This window comes from Carlito syrichta, unplaced genomic scaffold (genome assembly GCF_000164805.1).
Source record: "Carlito syrichta isolate Samal-C Ts95f unplaced genomic scaffold, Tarsius_syrichta-2.0.1 Scaffold311198, whole genome shotgun sequence".
Classification (NCBI taxonomy): domain Eukaryota; kingdom Metazoa; phylum Chordata; class Mammalia; order Primates; family Tarsiidae; genus Carlito; species Carlito syrichta.
Genome location: NW_007255294.1, coordinates 170,248 through 190,513, shown reverse-complemented (window position 1 = coordinate 190,513; position 20,266 = coordinate 170,248). Strand labels below are relative to the sequence as shown.

Genomic DNA, 20,266 nt, shown 5'->3' with positions numbered 1-20,266 from the left:
AGAAAAGGCGTTGCCATTACCCCAATTAGGAGAAGAGGAAACTGAAACGCAAGGAGGTTAAGCAGTTGGGCCAGCCCCTTTAAGCTTCTGGAACTGATTGCCCTGGGGGGATGAGAGCCTCTGCTCACTCACAACGGAGGTGGCTGAGGCCAGCTGGGGCCGGCAGTCCACCTGGTATGTTCACAAGGCTTACAGGGAAAGGCTCAAGGATGCAGACAGGGTGGTTTGGCTCCAGGATTAGGAACACAGGTTCAATCAACTGAATTCGGCCTGAGCTGGCAGGATCCCCTTCTCTGGGCCTCATTTCCTCATTTGTAAAGTGGGCACACTGCTGGCCCTGGCCTCACTGGATTCTTGGGGAGATCTGGCAACTCACTCCATGACAAGGACTCACTGATTTGCTCATAAAGATAGTGTTAGAGAGCCACAGACCCTGGATTCCAGTGGCCCAGAGAGACAGAACTCACACAGCAGTGAGATAGTTTCCGGGTGACTCCCCTCGACACCCCTGCAGGGAGTGTGGCATGTGGGGATGGCAAGAGGGCTGGAGGCTAGGGAGGCCCCTTGGATGTGGGGCTGGACAGTCCCAGGCCAGCTCTACCCTGTGTGAGGGGTGGTAGGAGGGGAGGGGGCCTGGTGTGGCTGGCCCCCAAAGCGAGGGGCAAAAAGCTGACTGGGCTGAGACCAGCACATGGCCCTGGGTCAGCTTTCTAAATGCCACGGGGCCACGAGGAGGACGTGGTGGGGAGGGGGTCCATTCTGTCAAGCCTCAGAGTCCCTTTTCAATTCTCAAACCTAAAATTTTGTGTTTGTTTGTTCCTCTAAGTAAAAATGTGGGGAAAGAATGCTTCCTCTGTGTGTGTGTGTACGCATGCAGTTGTGTTTTGTATCAGTTGTATGTGGAGTCTTCTTGCATGTGTTTTGGGCTGTGTTGTTCATGGCATGTTTCTTGTGTGTTTGTGTGTGTATAGCTGTGTGTACTGCCTGTGCATGCACGTGTGTGTTATTTATGTGGTGTGATGTGTGAATTGTGTGTTTATGTGTATTGTGTATACACACAAGGCTCGGAAGACAGCAGAGGGTGCGTGCAAAGGCACACTTGTGGAGAGGGGCAGCAGGCAGGGACTTTGTGCTAAAGGCTGGATGGGGGTTGATTGTGGTGGGGAGGAGAAGCTGGCTCTGGTCACTGGATGTGGGAGGCCCACAGGAGCACCCTCCCCAAGAGGCCACCCTGCCCTGGGCTCCTGGAAGCGGAGGAAAGGCCTTGCAGCAATGGAATATGTCTGATTCAGTCTGAGCCAGGCTGCAACCTTGCCCGGCTCAGCTGCGGGGCCCCAGAGGTCCTCAAGGGGACAGTGAACAGTGACGAAACCACACCCACAGCTCAACCAGGTCTCACCTGTCAAGGCTGGAACCTGAGCACCCAGACCCACAGCACCGGCCTGGGATGCAGCCAGGGAGAGTCCTCCCATGAGGTTATCCCACCACCCGCCTCCTCACCTTCCCCTGCCCTTCAGCCCTCCAGGGTCCCTGCACCCTCCCCCCTGCTGCTGCCCTGTGGCTCTGGGCAGGGACCTTGGTGTTCTCATCCAGCCCACTTGCCTGAAGGATGGGGAGGTCATCCTCAGGGTCCCAAGGATGGGTGGTTCTTCCCAGGGGAGCCATCAACACTGGACAGACCAGGCTGCCCTACTCCTTACCTGGCCCGCCAGGGCTAGATCCCTCAGGGGCCCAGTCCTTGGCCCCCTTGACAATTCCTCCTTCCCTTTACAACTCTTCCCCCTGCCCCCCCACACCTGTCCCTTGCCCCTCCCTGCCCCTTTACCTCAGGGAGATGTGAAGGACCATGGCTCCTGACAGCCCCCTCTACCCACATATGGTCAAGGAGCCCGGGGGCCGAAGCAGGGATGGGGCATGTCTGCTTCTGTGCCCTTCCCCCCACCCCTGCCCATCAAGGCCCTCTGTTTCCCACACCTCTCTGACTGGACCAGGTACTCCCTGAAAGAAGGAAGCAAGTCAGAGTCACCTCCCGGCTCCTCCCAGGCCTGGAGAGGCTGACATGAAGTTGGCACTCGCTGACCACCTGACGGACAATTGTCTCTCCCCAGTTGTCCTAGGAGTTCCTGAAGATCAGGGACTGTGTTCCACTCGCCCTGACACCTCTGTGCCTAGGGCAGAGGAGTTGCTCACCAAGCATTGGTTGAATGACTAGAGGGAAAACTAAGGGCTAACATTTATTGAGCGCTTACTGTGTGCAAGAAGCTGCTCTAAGTACTTGACATTTTTTATCTCGGTGAAACCCACAGAGGGTTCTAAAGAGGGAATGAAGCAGATCTGTTCTACCTAAGTTGGGGAAACCCTGGTACCCAGCACCACAGCAAAGCTCTCAAGGTTGCCAGTAGACTCTAAATTGAAACACTCATTTTTATGCCCATAGTCGGCCGAAGTAAAATGCCAACTTATCAGTTTACCCGGAAATGTGCAAACAAGATCTACTGTGCCCAACTGTACGTAGCTTTTCTCCCCCTTTCTTATGTAAATCTTGTTTCTATCATTGTGGGATGAAATCAGTCCATGGATACATGTATCTTGTATAGACATAAACAGTGAGCCGATAATCAGCTAAATGTCTTTGGGTTATTCTTTGACACCTACAACAGCTCTTGGAGGGAAGTTTCTATTATTGTCCTCATTTTAAGGATGGTAATGTGAAGGCTCAGAGAGGTTAAATAACTTGCTCAAGGCCACACAGCTGGTAAGTGGGGAATGAAATCTGTCCCAGGGATCCCCACTGCTTAGACTCCATGACCTGGTGCGCCTTCATCTCTCAGCCCCAGTCCTGAGCCAGGAAGGGCAGCAGAACCGCCCTGGAATGGTCGGGGAGGGGGTCACGCCACCCCCGCACTTCCCTGAGGTGACCTTTAGGAAAGATGACTGGTCCCATGCCTGCTTCTCACTCCCAGGAACTCCACTGAGGCCAGCGCCTGCTCCCACACACACTCAGCTCTTCCCCTGGGGCTCCCTGGTGCCGGCAGGAGAAGGTGCTACTCGGCCTGGCATTCAGACTCTGTGTTTGGCCCATTCCTCGCCTTCACACACAGTCCCCTCCCAGCACAGGCCGTCTTGCTTCTGGCTCTCTGGCTACTTCCCTTCCACGAGGAACCAGAGAAAAGCTCTTCCTTCCCAGAGGCTGTTGGGAGCCCATCAGAATCACTTTATCCTAACGGCCTTCGCCCTACCTTGCTGTGGGAGCTCTAGACCTGTGTACCCATGCAGGGCTGGTGGCTCCCTGAGTGAGGGTGAGGAGCAGAGCCGGCACCAGGTCCCTGCATAGGCCCCATTTCCTGAGGAAGGGACTGGGCAGAAAGGGTCCCAGGAGCCCAGGTGGCTTTTCCTGGGGGGGGGGGGTGTTTTCACAGTATATGCACCTGCATTTGTGTGTCACTGCACAAGTAACACACAAGTGGCTGTATCTTCACAACTGGGAATATGTGTCTGCATACATGCATGCTCATTGTGCCAGTATGTGCGTCTACATGTGTGTACACATGGAGTGCCTGTGTGTGTATACAGTTGCATGCTCTGGGATCTAGGTGTTTGTGTACATCTGAATCTTTGTGTGGGCCGGTGTCTGCACATGTGTGGCCAGGGTGTCTGGGGTTGGGGTGTGCGGCTATGGGTGACCCTCCTTGGGGCCACCCCTCCCTATGGCTCTAACTACAGCCGAGAAGGGGGAGATACTGTCACAGTCACAAGGAGGCTTGAGGGCTCCTGGGGTCCCCCTGCAGCAGCCCTCTCAGCTCAACATGGTGAGGGGAGTACCTCGTACCTTCACCTGCACCCACTTCCTCAAAATCCTTCTGCCCAAGCTCCACCAGTGCCCACCAAAGCTGATGGGTGCAGGTAGAAGTGCCTCTTGGAACAGTTGGCTGGCTGGAGCTATCCAGCACTGGGTAGGCAGTAGCCTGCCCTGGGTAATCTGCTCAATGGGAGGATCTCGAATTTGGGGTCAGGCAGACCCGAGTTAAATATCAGCTCAGCCTCTTTCTGTGAGTCTCAGTTTCTTCATCTGTAAAATGGGGCAACAGTCCCTGGGTTCTTAGAGGACCAGATGGAGTCAGGTTTCCCCAGTAGATGCTCACTCACTGGGAGCTACGGTGATAATGAAAATACTCAATATTATTATGAGTCCGAGGTCTGCATCTGAGGAAGAGCCCTGAAGAGCAGACAGACAAGGTGGCTCAGGGCGTGGTGCCCTGAGGCTGTGGAGGGTGAGGAAAGTCACAGCGGGAGCTGGGGCAGAGGTGAGGGGGATGCCCTGGTGAGGGGCAGGGTGGGGCGGAGTGGCATGGGGGATGTGCCCAGCCCGGGCATGGAGGGCTCTCCTGTGTGTGGAACTGTGCCGACATGCAGGAGCTCCCAGCTAGGCCCTAGGATGTGCCCGAGGGACTGGCTGCCTCTGTCTGCTCACAGTTGCCCTGCTGTCCCAGAATTCTCGCCCATGCCAGTGGCCTGCTGGGCCTCCTTTCTGCTGGCCATGCCTGCCAGGGGCTCCTGCAGTGCTCCATCGCAGCTTTTCCTTTGCCTGCCCTGGCCTGGGACATTGGCTTTTGTCATCCTCAAGGAGCCTCTTCTGGAGAAGTGGCCGAGTTGGCTGCCCTGGGCTGTCTTCCTGGAGCAGATGGAGTTATCACACAGAGCCTCTTCCTCTCAAGACCTGAAGCTGCCCCGCCCGGCCGATTGCTTGTCCACCTTCTGTTGCCGCAGGGCCTGCAGGAAGACCCCCTTCACCTGGCCCAGGGTCTCGTGGTATATCCGGAAGTCTTCCTCCTTTCCCCGCAGGGCACTGTCCAAGGCAGTCTTTAGCATTTCATTCTCCTCCACCTGAATGGCCAGCCTGGACCACAGGAGACAGGACTAGGTGTGGTTGAGCTGGCACACATGTGTGTGGGGTACAGAGAGCCCTGGAATGAGACTGCCAGTGTGGCTGCACTTCGCTCAGGGCTCTCCCTCCCACAGACCCTTGGGGCAATACCATGCAGGATTCCTCTCTGGCCCACCCACAGCCCTGGGCCTGGCACCCAGTGATGAGTACTAATTTGCAGACATTCCCTACTTCCTTTCCCATGGCTGCATTTGCTCTTGAAAGGATTAACTGGGTGAGAAAAGTGAGTTCAGCAACTCACACTTGATAACATTCCTCCTGGGACTACCGGCCATCAACATCAAGGCTGGGCCCCTCTGCCCTCTGAAGGCCAGGCCCTGAATTGCAGGTCTAGAACCCAGGACTGAGCAGGGCCAGCCTTGTGGGCAAACTGAAGTCAGAGGCATACAGGGAGGGACATGGCCCCTCTGCCCATCAAGGTGCCTCCCTCAGACAACTCTACCCTTTCAGGAAGGTGGGGAAGGGGAGAACCTGGTGGTCAGTTCCTCCATCTGGGACTCCACAGGCACATCGGAGAGCTGGGCAAAGGATGGGTCCTTCTTCTCGTTTGTGGTCGGGTTGTGCTTGGGGTTAGAGGTAGGCAGACCTGTGGGGCAGTAGCAGCCACTTTCTGTGATGAGGCCATAGCCCTGAGCTAACACCCTCCTTCTCCATCCCCACTGCCCACCGCCTGCTCTTGCATTTGGTGAAACGTTATACCTCCGTGAGGGTGCAGGGCGAGGGCGCCTTCCTCCAGACACCCTCCCTGATGCCTCTGCAGTCTTCTCGCCCTGGCTCTGGTTTCTGCTACAGCCCTGACTCTGCTTTGCACTAAGGTGGCTCCTCACTGCCTACATCTTTGAACTTGACACGTTTCTGGTCATTTGTTTCTAACAAGAGAAGCCAGCTGGCCCGGCGGTCTGGCCTGCAGGCTGAACCTGAGTCTAGGATGTCACTGCATCTGATGTCCTCATACCACCGGGTCCCACTCGTCCCCATTCAGGCCAGCAACTCCATACCAGGAAGCAGGGTGGCTGGGTCAGGGGCTACAGAAGGCTCAGAAAAAGGACAAAGTCCAGCTTGTGGGGAATGTGGGCAAAATAATGGCATCCGGAAACCGCTGTGCTGAAAAGGCCCTCAGGGTGGTATGGCATCAGCAGACTTGGCTTTCACCCCTGCTGTGAAGCCTCAGGTAAACCATCAGCCTCTCTGAGCTGGTTTCCTCATCTGAAAAAGGACGATAATCCCTTTTGCCTCTAGAGCTTCATCAGGCCTCAATGAATTCACATTTGGCTCCCAAGTCCCTGTGAGACCGCTGCATCTCCTTAGCACCCCAAGCCTTCTGTGACCCTGCCTCTTACTGCCCCTCCCCCAAGTCCAGCTTCACTGCTCCCTGTGGTTCCTCCAGTCTCCAGCTGGGCCTCCACCGCAGCATCTCTGCCCCTGCTCTGCCCACGGCATCTGCATTCTCAGACCCTACCCTTCTTCCCTCTCTGTACAGATGTCTGTCTTCCCACTGGAGCAGAACCGCCATGGGCGACTGAATGGCAGAATCTAGTCTCCTTATTTTACAGATTTGTCGGGGGGAGATGGGGAGTTGGAGAGGTGGGGGCATGCTCCCCAGAGGAGCGGTACTTTGCCCATGTCACAGGCCAGCAGGTGGCAGAGGCCACACAGACACTTTCTCTCAGGCAGTTGCCCCTCACTGCCAGGACCAAGTGACTTTCCTGCTGTGGCACAGCTCTCCCTGGCTGCCAGAGGGTTGCGGGCTGGGGTGGGGGTGGCAGGAGGTGGTGACTGATGGCATTTAGCAAAGGCCCTGACACCTCATACTGAGGGCTCTCAGGGGCTGAGGGAATGCTGGGCTCCTGGTTCTGCCTGGGAGGCCAGGGGTAGAGGACACCCAGCAGTAGAGGCAGGGAGACCTCTGCCCTGATGGAGGCTCTGCAGCCCACACTCTCTCTGATGGACTGAACACGAACAGTACAGCTGGCAGGCTCCTCCACCAGCAGTAAGGCTGTTCCCTGCCCTGGCACTGGAACCCCTGCCTGGGTCCCTACCTGTTGTGTTCCTGAGGGCTGCTCTCTGTGAGGCCGGCGTCCTCCCAGGCTCCAGGCGCATTTTCTCCAGATGTTGCTCCAGCACCACGGCACGATGTCGCTCCTCCTGCAGCTTCCTCTCTGACTCCAGAAGCTTGTTGTTGCTTTCCTCCACCCTGGAGATTAGAGAGGAGGGGATGCCACACCACCGGCAGGCACCAGCAGCCCCCACACCCCCCTGCTCCGGCTCTCAGAGAGGTGGGTGCATCTTACATTGGTGGTAGTGGGACTTTGTTCTTTATTTTCATTGCAGTCACATGGAAATATGGATTTAAAAATCATATAGTTCTCTCCAAGGTTAAAATTGAAAAATTAGCAGCCCTTTCTCAGCTCCTTCACCCAATTCCTGCTCTCCAGAAGCAACCGCTTGTAACACTTTTAGTGTTTCTTTTAATATTTACTGCCATATTTCTACAGACGCTTATGCTGCTATTTTTTTAAAGGTTTAAATATAATCTTTCAACTTCCTGTCATGTGAAATGAGAATTTAGTTTTATTTTAGTATTCTGCATCTACCAAACAGAATCACCTCTACACTTTTTTGGTTGAATTGATATGAGGTGGCGTATCCATTTTCTATTGCACCTGTAGCAAACAACCACAAATTTAGCAGCTTAAAACAACACAAACCTGTGATCTCACAGTTCTGTAATTCAGAGGTCTGGTAGGCTCAGGTGGTTTCTCTGCTCCAGGTTCCACAAGCTGAAATCAAGGTGTTGGCTGGCCTGGTCTCTTATCTGGAGGTTCTGGGGGAGAATCTGCTTCCAGGCCCTTTCAGGGTACTGGCAGATTCCAGTTCTAGGTAGTTGAAGGACTGAGGTCCCTATTTATTGCTGGCTGATGGTCAATTTCAGCTTCTAGAAGCCACTTTGCCTCTTCCATTTTCAAAGCCAGCTGGATGCCCTTACATCACTTGAATCTCTCTGACCTCTCTGATTTTTTCCACAGCATCTCTCTGAATGACCCCAGATGGAGAAATTTCTCTGCATTCAAGGGCTCAAGTGATTAGATTGGACCCACCCAATAATCCAGGATAATGTTCCTATTTTTAGGGTCCATAACAATAATTACATCCACAAAATCCCTTTTTCCATGTAACATAAAGCATTCACAGACATAACAGCAGAGAGTAAAGGGCATGGGCGCCAAAATCTTGTCTACCACAGGGGAGCACATTCAGACAATTGCTCAGAGTCAAGACATGTAGTACATTAACTATCACATTTCCTTTCTTATTTTTTTCTTAGAGTTAGTGATTGTCTTACACTTATTGTTTTGTTTTCTATATGCCTATCATAACTTCATGGGCCTTGAAGAGCTTGTTATGTGGTTCTTTCACATGAAGGATTTGCTTAATCTCACTGGGGCTTAGGTTTGGGTCCTCCCTGTGGTTCAGTATGCCAGTTCAGACTTCTGTGATACTAAGGGCTCAGCTAGAAGGCCAGGAGTCCCTGAGATCTAATACAAGCAAAGGGTTACATGTGAACCTGCAAGTCACAGTGACAGCTTTGAAATTGGTGGTATTGAAGGAAATAGTCTTTCTACCTTGGTGAAGGGTCAAAAGGAACAGAATGGCAACAATTTTGAACAGTATACACAAACTACAGCAACTAACAACATATTTGGGCATGCTCTTTGAAAACTTATTTGTAAAAGCAAAAACCCCAAGCAACTTAAAGGCCCACCAACAGGAGAAAGACAATTAAGTGGTAGTACATTCAAACTATGGAATATGACAGAATATGACAGGTTGGTGCTGTCCAACATGGTGGCTGCACGCTGCATGTCCACATGTAGCTATTCAAAGTTCATGAAAAGTAAATAAAATAAAAAATTCAGTTCCTCAGTCACACTAACTACATTTCAAATTCTTAAAAGTCACGTTTGGCTAGTGGCTACTGCATCGGTCAGCACAGATCTAGAACATCTCCATCATCACAGAAAGATCTGCCAGATAGTAGTGAAGTGGATTCGTTAACATGGGAGTGGGGTCCTGAGAAAAAGGATGAGTTTACCCCCCTCTCTCCAAGTTCTCGTGCCCTTATGCCTTCCATCTGGGGATGATGCTGCAAGAAGACCCTCATCAGGTGGTAGTACCTTGATATTGAACTTTCTAGCCTCCAGAGCTATAAGACATACACTTCTTTTATTTATAAATTAGTCTATAGTATTGTTATAGCAACACAAGATGGACTAAGACATAGCCTTAGACACAACTGGGAAACACACCTGAACTCCAGAATAAGGAGAAAAATCTTATAACAACAACACAGCTAACACTTTTTTGGATTACTTTCCATATAACAAGTACTCAAATTAAGGTACTGTGTACACTTTTAATTCTTTAAGCAACCAAAAGGATGTACTAATGTTACTTTAAGAAGACACAGAAAATCTAAACTTTAAAAAAGATTGTCAAAGATCTACTTCCGGAAAAACATCAGGCCAAGACAGCTTCCCAAGAAAGTTCTATCTTACTTATCTCCACGGAAATGGTCATTCTTGTTATTCTGACAATTCCATAACCTAGGAAAAACAGACAGCTTCCCATAAATATATATCAAATTTTATTTCACAGTTAATGATAGGGTAAATGTATTAGTACTGCTGCATAGCAAATTACCTCAAACAATGTCTTAAAACAATACAAAATATCCAGAAAATATAAAGAACCCCTACAATTCAACAACCCAATAAAAGACAGACAACCCAATAAAAAAACAGGCAAAAGACTTGTATATCTCCAAAAAAGATCTACAAATGGCCAGTGAGCATATGAAAAGATACTCAACACCAATAATTATCAGGGAAATGCAAATCTAGACCACTTCAAGCCTACTAGAATGGCTATAACTGGGGGAAAAAAGAAAAATAACAAATGTTGGTGAGGACGTGGAGAAATTAGAACTCTTGTACACTGCTGGTGGGATTAAATAATGGTGCAGCCACTGTGAAGTACAGTTTGGCAGCTCCTCAAAAAAGCTAACCATAGCCGGGCTCAGTGGCTCAGCCTGTAATCCCGCGCCTTTGGGAGGCTGAGGTGAGTGGATTGCCTGAGCCCGCGGGTTCGAGACCCGCCTGGGCAGCGAGACCTCATCTCTACAATAAATCAAAAAATCAGTCGAGCGTGGTAGCGCATGCCTGTAATTCTGGCTACTCAGAAGGCTGAGGCGGAAGGATTGCTGGAGACCAGCAGGCGAGGCTGCAGTGGCCGCTCCCGCACAGTCTGGGCGACCGAGTGAGACTCCAACTCAAAAAAAAAAAAAAAAAAAAAAGGCTAACTATGAAATTACACAATGGCAATATACTATACCCATGGGTGTATACCTAGGCATATAAATGAAAAAAATGAAAACAGGGACTTAAACAGTTATTTGTACAATGATGCTCATAATAATAATATTCACAAAAGTCAAAAAGTAGAAACAACTCAAGTGTCAATCAACAGATGAATGGATAAGCAAACACACACAAATATCATTAGGCCACAAAAAGGAATTAAGTGCTGACATATACTACAACATGATTAACCTTGAAAACGTTATGCTAGGTAAAATGAGCCAGGCACAAAAGGCTAAATATTGTATGACTCCACTTACACAAAATATTTAGAATAGGCAGATTCTTAGAAAAAGAAAGTAGACTATAGGTCACCCAAGGCTGGGTGTGGAGGTAGGGTATGGGGAGTTATTGGCTAATGGTTACAGAGCTTTTGTTTGGGGTTATGAAAACATTTGGAAATAGTGATAATGGTTGCACAGTATTGTGAAAATAATTAATGCCACAGAATTATACACTTTTAACAGTTAAAATGACACATTTTTGGTGTACATGCTTTACCACAATTAAAACACTACCCTCTGCCAAATTTATTATCTCACAGTTTCTGCAGTTTAGAAGTTCAGGGTGGCTTAGTTAGATTCGCTGCTCAGGGTTTTACATGGCTGACATCAAGGAGTCAGAAGGGGCTGCTATCTCACCTGTGGCATGGGATCCTCTTCCAAGCTCACTCAGGTGGCCAGCAGAATTTAGTTCCCTATGATTGCAGGACTTGGGTCCCTCATTTCTTGCTGGCTATTGACTGGGGATGGTTGTTGGCTCCAAGAGCCCACTGACCACTCACTGCCATGTTGTTCTCTCTATGGCATGGCAGTTTGCAGGAGAAGGTGTTCAAGAACAGTAGAAGAATGTCTCTGCTGCTTCCCCTCTCTGGATTCCTCTGTCTCTGACCTCTAGACTCTGACTTAAAGGACTCGTGATTAGATCTGGACTCCTAGAGAGTCTCCCTTTTGATTGACTCAAAGACATCTGATTAGTAACCTTAGCAAAATCTGCAAAATTCCCTTTGCCACGTGTGTTAACATAATTATGAAAATGATATTCCACCATATTCATAGGTTCTTCCCACATTCAAGGGAAGGGCATATAGATAAAGCATGTATATAAGGCATGTACACCACGGTGTGGAAATGTTACAGTAAAAATAGAAGAGAAAAGAAAGAAAATAAAATCTGATGGTATTGTTAGAGAATAACACAACCTAATTCTAGGAACACTAGAGCTGTAAGATTCAATATCAGAATTAGGTTGAAGGAGAAAAAAATGTAATCCTTTCAAGAGATGCTGAAGAAGCATTGTAAGATCATTAGCTGTTATTGATTTTAAAAATTCAAAGTAAAATGAGAATAGATGGAAACATCTTAACACAATGAAGCATTTTAAAATTAGAAACTAATAACCCATTAATAGAGGAATGGTAAACAAATCATGGTGGATTCACACAAGAAGATACTTTGTAATCATAAAAGGAATATGTACTGATATGAAGAGAATGTGATATATTAGTAAGTGAATTAAGTAGCAGATTATGCATAATATATGATCTAATTTAAACATTTATAATAAATTTTTAAAAATAAACAAACAAATAAATATAAGACTAGTATAATTCAGGCAATGAACTGAAAACAAAAAGAAATATGCAGTAGTCATTGACCCATCTGTGTGGGAGGGGCTTTCACTTTTCTGTTATGAATTTTGGTAATATTTGCATAATGTATTTCATCATAATAAGAAAAATGATAAACTATCAGCAAACATCATATAAAATGGTAAAAGCACATTATGAATTCCCACAAAATTTAGGAACAACCAAATTCGATTTCTCTCCTTTTCCCCCAAAATGTGCCTTCCCTATCTCAATAAATATCATCACAGTTGCTCAGTTCAAATACCCAGGAGTCAGCCTTGCCTTCTCTTTCTTCCTCATCCTCAGTTTCCAAACCATCAGCAGGCTCCACAGCTTTTCCTGCAAACACCTAAGCCCAGTTCCTTCTCCCTCCTTCACCCCTCACTGATCTGAGGCTGCTCTCCCTGCCTGGGATCTACAGATGCCTGTTTGCCCTCAAGATCTCTCGGACTCTTTGGGATTCCAATTCTCTTTTGACCAATCTTTGGCCTCACTGATTTTCTTTTCTTCAGTTGTTAGTGGGTCTAACTCAGCTAGATCCTCATTTGTCAATGACTTTGACGGTGATTCTAATGATTCTCCAACATCATGCACATCAACATCAGGAAACTCCAAATATTTTGGAAGATTTGCCTTTTTACTTCAGAATTTTCACAGTATTTCAAGAGTATGACCAGATTGACTCAATGCCAGTGTAAAAAATATTAAGTAGTCAAATTATCCATGAGTGTTTTGATGTTAAATTCTGCTTTCATTGGGACTGCAACTATGGGGTGCTGTTGATGAACACTCAGGTAAAGAGGTTCCTCCCACCCAAGAATTAATTTAACACAAATGATACAAGATCTTTATGATGACAAACATACATGATATACATTATATACAAAATGCTATTTATATGTATATATGTAATATGTAAAGGGATTCTTTATGAACTAAAACATATAAACAACTCTAAAACTTGTGTAATGGCATGAATAGGTCGTTAATAGAAAAGAACATGTAAAAGCTATGTGGAAAAGATGCTCATCCTCACTTTTGGTCATAGCAAAGCAGACAAAAACAACAGTGAGAGATTAAAAATCCTTTACTAGTTTGGCAAAAATGTTAAAGATGATAAAACAGTAAATTTGAGGGTATGAGGAAAGGATCAATAGCACAATTATTGGTAGATGTATAAATTGATTCATTTTTAAAAGGGCAATTTGCCATTATTTGTGAACAATTAAAATTATGTATTCTTTGATTCAGTCATTTCATTTTTCTAGGAATTTGTGATACATACGCCCATAAAAATGTAAAGAGGTATTGAATATGCATCTATTTTAAAAATAATGGATGTAATGTGTGTACATGTGGTTATATATATGTATACCCATATATTCACATATATATATTATTGGATGTGGAAAGAAAAACTTTTGGAAATTTTAATAGTTCTAATTTATTAGGGATGTAAAATTAAGGGTTGGAAAAGGAGGTTTTTTTTGTTTTTGTTTGCAATAAGGATACATTATATAATAGGAAAACTAGTAAAATTCCCAACAGAATACGGCAGAAGTTTTAATGCCAACATGAGGACAGAAGACATAAACTTAAACTTCTACAATGCAGCAAGCTGCAAGCGAGTTCTCTGCATAATTCTGGAAGTCTCAAAAGAACACCTTGTTTATGATAAAAGGACTAAGAAAATATTCATTCATAAGTTCAGGAAAGTGATGAGGAAGCTTGTAGCCTATCAGGACCTTAAGTGGGAAATGAGAAAAAGCAAAAATCATGAGAAAATAAAACAAAGGGACAGCATTCATGTATTCAGTAAGTTCTAAGCCAATAAATTAGCATAAAGTACCGATCAGAGACCACTGTAACCCCAAAAGCTTCACAGAAACAAACACAGACCCATTCTCTAGGAAAGTTTTCTTTCTTTCTTTCTTTCTTCCTTTCTTTCTTTCTCTCTCTCTTTCTCTCTCTCTCCCCCTCCCTCCCTCCCTTCTTCCTTCCTTTTCTTTCTTTCTTTCTCTTTCTTTCTTTTGAGTGAGTCTCACACTGTCACCCAAGTGGAATGCAGTAGCACAATCATGGTTTACCGCAGCCTCAACCTCCAGCATTCAGGTGATTCTTCCACCTTAGCTTCCTGAGTAGCTGGGACTACAGGTGTGTGCCACCATGCCCAGTTACTTTTTTGTCTTTTTGTAGAGACGAGGTCTCACTATGTTACCTAAGCGGGTCTCAAACTTCTAGGCTCAAGCAGTCTTCTTGCTTCAGTCTCCCAAAGTGCTGGGATTACAGGTGTGAGCCACCATGCCCAACCTAGGGATACTTTCATAACCTATTAATTCCCACAAGAAAAGAAAGCCACACTGAAGATAAGCTAATAAAATTTCAAAAATACAAACCACACCACACAGGGCAGTAATTCACCATGAGGGAGAGTCAGCAGACATTACTTAGGACCCCTAAGTAATGAAGATGATAGAACAAACTTAAAGGAATTAAGTAAGTTTAAAATTAATAAAAGGAGAAAGGCAAGAAATCTCAGTGAAAGGACAAATGCTACAAGAAAGAGAACAGGAAATTTTGCATACAAAAAATACAGTTATTAAAATAGGTTTCATCAGTATAGCTTCATCTAGATTTGAAGAAATCACTCAATTCAGCCCAAAATATTAAGGGTTAAGAGATATACAGGGCCAAATGTGGTGGCTCAAGCCTGTAATGCACCACTTTGGGAGGTAGAGGCGAGAGGATTGCCTGAGCCCAGGGGTTTGAGACCAGCCTGGGCAACTTGGTGAGCACTTATCTCTAAAATAAATCAAAAAATTAGCAGGGCATGGTGGTGCATGCCTGTAGTTCCAGCTACTTGGAAGGCTGAGATGGAAGGATCGCCTGAGCCCAGCAAGTTGAGGCTGTGGTGGCCATGAGTATGTCACTGCAGTCCAGCCTGGGCAGTAAAGTGAGACTCCAATTCAAAAACAAAAAGAGAGCTGTAGAGGAAAGAATAAGAAAGCCTAACATATGTTAGACTAGGGATTTTAGATGAAAAGAATAGGGAGCACAAGGGAGAGACAACATTTACAGAGAAGTCCTTAGCAAAACATAAATTAAAACCCTCGGATTGAAAAAGAACACTAATTCCTGAGTAGGAAAAATTATGTTTACACACACACACACACACACACACACACACACACACACCACAGTGAAACTTCAACATACCAAAGATGAAGAGAATATCTGAAAAAGCATCCAAAGAGAAAGGACAAATCTACAAGGGGATGACAATCAAACTGACAGCAGATGTCTTTGTAGCAATAGTAGATGATAAAAGACAATGGAATAGCCTCAAAGTGCTGAGAAAAAACAGCCATCTATTTTAGAATTCTATGTCCAAATTTCTCTTAAATTCTCATTCAAGAGAAAGGCATAATAAAGATGTGTACAAATAGACAAAGACCTAGTTTATCATTTACACAGCCCTACTGAATTAAGGGATGCACCTCTGGAAGAAGGAAACTGAACTCAGAAGGAAGACTGAGATGCAAGAAGCAACAGTGAGCAGAGACATTTTAAAGCATGTTGGCAAAAGGAAATGAATATTGACTATTCAATATTCAAGAATAACTTGGAGGGTTTAATTTCAGGGGTTTTTAAAAAGGAATGTGGGATTTTTTTTGGAGTCAGGAAGATGGCGGCTGAGCCAGAGAACTATGCGAGTCCCCATGTGAGTGAGTGAGAGTATGGAAAATTTTGTGTACGTGCTGGTGAGCGAGTGGGTGTGAGAGTGGCTGACTGAGTGAGGGCTAGGGAGCTAGCGGCCAGGGCTCTCCAGGTGCAGTGGCTGGTGTCACAGCGGCTGGGTTCGGACCCTAGTGATTCTGGGACGCAGAAGATGAGCACCATTTTCTTTTTCTATTTTGTTAAATCAACAAACCCTTCCTGGGAAGAAAATGCTGGGAGACACTGTCTAAGTGGGGCTTGTGAGAGGGTGGCCAGACCCCTGGTGCAACAGCTGGTGCTGCATCTTCTCTACTGTGTCCCCGGCTCTTCCCAGGTTGCAGAAGCCCAGCGCCATTGATTTTTTAAAAATGGACAGAAGTTTTCCTTTGAAAAAGTGGAGGGGAGAAACTGTCACCCCAGGATTTTCCTCACCATTGAAGTAGGAGAGAGACTGCTGGCTCCTGGCTTTGCCTCACCACTTCAGTACCTGGAGGGGCTCTGGCAGGGACTATAGAAGGAGTACAGAGGCAAGTTCCCATGGAAGAGGACAAGAGAGGTACCCCACCACCATCTTGAAGGCGGGGCAGGAAAATGCTCCAACTTTCTCACCATGGAGCAACAGACCTGATCTCTGTGACTGGCGGATCAACTACTCAGGGATTGATCATGGCCCAGAGGGAATATCCTGAGAGCACAAACCACAAACTTCAGAGGGACTTGATGAGTGCTGAGTTGCAGGCACACCACCCCCAACCCTGATCCAGCTGTGGGACAAAGGGTATGGCCAGAAAAGGATGAGGAAGAACTCCAAAGAGATCAGTGGTGATTCAGGGGCTGACCCAAACCCCCTTCTCCCCAACAATCCTCTGAATGTCAGACCTACATAGCTGGCCATGACTGAGAGGGACAAACCCAAGCAGAGCCTGGATGTCAGTTGCAATAGGAGAACTCCATTCCAGGATAGGCCTGACTGACCCCCCCCTCATGAAAGTACATACCTGGGAAAGAGACAATCTTGTACCTCCCCACAGGAGGAGATCTCCCTGACCATACGAGAGTGGGAGGGGAGGACTACAGCCTCACCCACCTCCATTGCCCCTTCTTCTCCTTCCCTGCTTTGTTCCCTGAGGAGAAAGTGAACGAGGTGGCTCTGTAGGAGAGACCTGATTAGAGGAACAATTACAGACCCTGCAACAAGAGGGCAGGTTTTTTTTGTTTTATTTTTAATTTTCAATTATTTTTTAATTTAAAAAATGTTTTTGACTCTTTGTTAGTTCATCTATTTTTAAAAATATTTTTCCTTTGTGCATGAATGTGTACGTGAGGGCTTCATCTGCAGCCCCCCATTTTTTTTTCTTTTCTTTTCTGTTTCTTTCTTCTTTTATTTGTCATTTTCTGTTTATGTGTGTATGTGAATGATTGAGTATTCATCTTTCGATTTTGTTGTTGTTGGTTTTTGCCCTTTTGTTCTTTTGGAGTTTTTTAATATTCATTTTTTATAGTTTAAGGTGTGTGTGTGAGGGTTCGACCTAAATTCCTTTTTAAAATTTTTAAAAATATTTTTATTTTTTAATTTTATTTCCCCCCAGGCTTTCTGTTTTTCTTCTCTATATACTTTGTGCTAGGCATGTGTGTGTATGTTCAGTTTTCTTGGGTTGTTTGTTGTTTGTTTTGTTTCACTTTGTTGTTGTTTCAGTTCGTTTTGGGGTGTGTGTGTGTGTGTTCGATTGCTTTTGCATTGATTTCTGCTTTGCATCGTCATGTAGAGTGGTGGTAGGTGGGTCTCAGGGAACATATACCACAATAAGTGAACATCATAATTTGCAAGTAGTTTCTGAATCCTAGTGCCCCATTCCCTACTTTATGTGAAATTCAAAAACTACAAGAGACAACAAAGCTTCCCATTCACAGTCTTATATCAAAATAGAAAAAATCCAGAGCCTGGATCAGGGAAGAATAGAGAACTGAGCAAACATCAGAAGGGAAAGTCTCTCCCACTGACACTGAATAACAGAACTAAAGAGAAAAACAAGAGATCTGTCACAAATGAGGAAAAACCAAAGAAAGACCTTTGGCAATTTCAAGTGTACCAAAGACAAAATGCCTGAAAAATCAGACCTTGGTGCCCAAACAATGAAAGTTACCAATGACCGTCCCCAGAATATGACAGGGATTAGGGAATGGATGGAAGGAGTGAATAAGACTCAAGAAAGACAAGATGCAACACTGAAAGAACTTCTAACAGAGATTTTGGCAATAAAAAAATCTCATCTAGGAAATAAATAACAAGATGACAAGCAAGGAAAGCAGAATTAATCTAGCTGAAGAAAGAATCTCATAACTTGAAGATCAGAACATGGAATTAACCTGATTTGTAAAAAACATAGAATGAAGACCCAGAAAGAAAGAACAAAGCCTACAAGAGATGTGCAATTATATCAAGAGGCCGAACCTATGCCTGATCAGTATCCCAGAAGAAGAAAGGGAAATGGAGAACAACTTAGAGCAAGTATTCCAGGAGGTAATCCAAAAAAACTTTCCCTATCTCACCAGAGCTGTGACCAGTCAAGCACAGGAGATACAGAGAACCTTCACAAGACATCAAATGAGAAGACCAACCCGTAGACACTTAGTAATTCACCTACACAAAGTAGGCACAAAAGAAAAAATTCTAAAGACAGCAAGAGAGAAATGCCAGACTATCTACCAGAGAAAACCAATCAGAATAGGAGCAGACCTATCAAGAAGAAACAGTACAAGCAAGAAGGGACTTGAGCCTTATATTCAAAGTCCTCAAAGAAAAACAATTTCAACCAAGAATTTACTATCCAGCCAAATTCAACTTCATAAGTGATGGATAATTAAAATCCTTTCCAGACATTCAATCCCTAAGAGATTATGCAGCTTCCAGACCAGCACTACAGGAGACACTTAAAAAGGTATTAAGCACGGAAGACAAAAAAAACAACATACTCTTCCCAAGAGAACAGCAGAGCACAGAATCAACAGAGAATACAGCACAAGAAGAAACTTAAAAACACACACATACATTAACCCCAAAGCCGAAAGAAAACAAGCAAAGAAAACACTTTACAAGAACCTCATGACAGGGAGAAACAATCACATTTCAGTAATCAGCCTGAATGTGAGTGGACTAAATGCACCACTGAAGAGACACAGAATGGCAAACTGGATAAGAAACCATGACCCAATTATTTGCTGCATCCAGGAGACTCATCTCACCACAGGGGATGCACACAGACTCAAAGTTAAAGGATGGAAAACGAGTGTCCAGGCAAATGGATCACAAAAGAAGGCAGGAGTTGCGATCTTAATATCAGACAAAACAACCTTTAAGCTTTCAAAAATTTTAAAAGATGCAAAAGGACACTACATAATGATAAAAGGTTCAATCCATCAATAAGAAATATCCATCCTAAACATATATGCACCCAACACAGAAGCACCAGCATTTATAAAGCAACTACAAAATAAACTAAAAAAAGATATTAACTCTAACACTATTATAGCAGGGGACTTGAATACCCCACTGACAGCCCTAGATAGATCATTGAGGCAAAAAATCAACAAGGAGATCCAGAACATAAACTTGACACTTAACCAAATGGACTTAATAGATACTTACAGATTATTCTACCCAATAACCACAGAATATACATCCCACATGGAACATACTCCAAGATCAATCATAACCTTGACCATAAATCAAGCATAAACAAATTCCATAAGGTTGAAATCTTGCCATTTACATTCTCAGACCACAGTGGAATAAAAGTAAATATTAACACCAAAACCATTTCTCCAAAGTTCACAAGGACATGGACACTAAATAGCATGATGCTGAACAACTACTGGGTCAACACTGAAATCAAAGCAGAAATTGAAAGATTTCTGGAAACAAATGAAAATTAAGAAACATTTTAAGCCGGGCTCAGTGGCTCAGCCTGTAATCCCATGCCTTTGGGAGGCTGAGGTGAGTGGATTGCCTGAGCCCGTGGGCTCGAGACCCACCCGGGCAACTTGGCGAGACCTCATCTCTACACTAAATCAAAAAATTAGCCAGGTGTAGTAGCGCGCGCCTATAGTTCCAGCTACTTGGAAGGCTGAGGCGGAAGGATCGCCGGAGCCCAGCAGGTCGAGGCTGAGGTGGCCGGGAGCGGCCACTGCACTCCAGTCTGGGTGACAGAGTGAGACTCCAACCCCCCAAAAAAGAAACATCTTACCAAAACCTCTGGGATGCCCTGAAAACAGTTCTCAGAGGGGAATTTATATCTCTACAAGCACACATCAAGAAAATTGAAAGATCACAAGTGGAGAGCCTAACAAATCACCTAAGGAAGCTGGAAAGAGAAGACCACCAAAACCCCAACTTTAGCAGAGGAATCCAAATCACCAAAATAAGAGCCCAAATACAGGACATAGAAGATAAAATATCAGCCGGGCTCAGTGGCTCAACCTGTAATCCTGCGCCTTTGGGAGGCTGAGGTGAGTGGATTGCCTGAGCCCACGGGTTCGAGACCCGCCTGGGCAGCGAGA

At 45.6% G+C, this 20,266-nt stretch overlaps 1 protein-coding gene across 1 annotated transcript in view; it reads right to left on the bottom strand.

The window, feature by feature from the left end:
- CCDC13 (coiled-coil domain containing 13) overlaps positions 1-20,266 on the bottom strand; it is a 70,352-nt gene that overhangs the window by 2,258 nt on the left and 47,828 nt on the right. Inside the window, exons 14-17 of the mRNA XM_008068559.2 lie at positions 6,985-7,139; positions 5,417-5,531; positions 4,718-4,897; positions 3,240-3,394 (exon numbers count right to left, since the gene is read on the bottom strand). Of these exons, the coding sequence (XP_008066750.2) occupies positions 3,240-3,394; positions 4,718-4,897; positions 5,417-5,531; positions 6,985-7,139 (605 nt within the window). The remainder of the gene's footprint in view (positions 1-3,239; positions 3,395-4,717; positions 4,898-5,416; positions 5,532-6,984; positions 7,140-20,266) is intronic.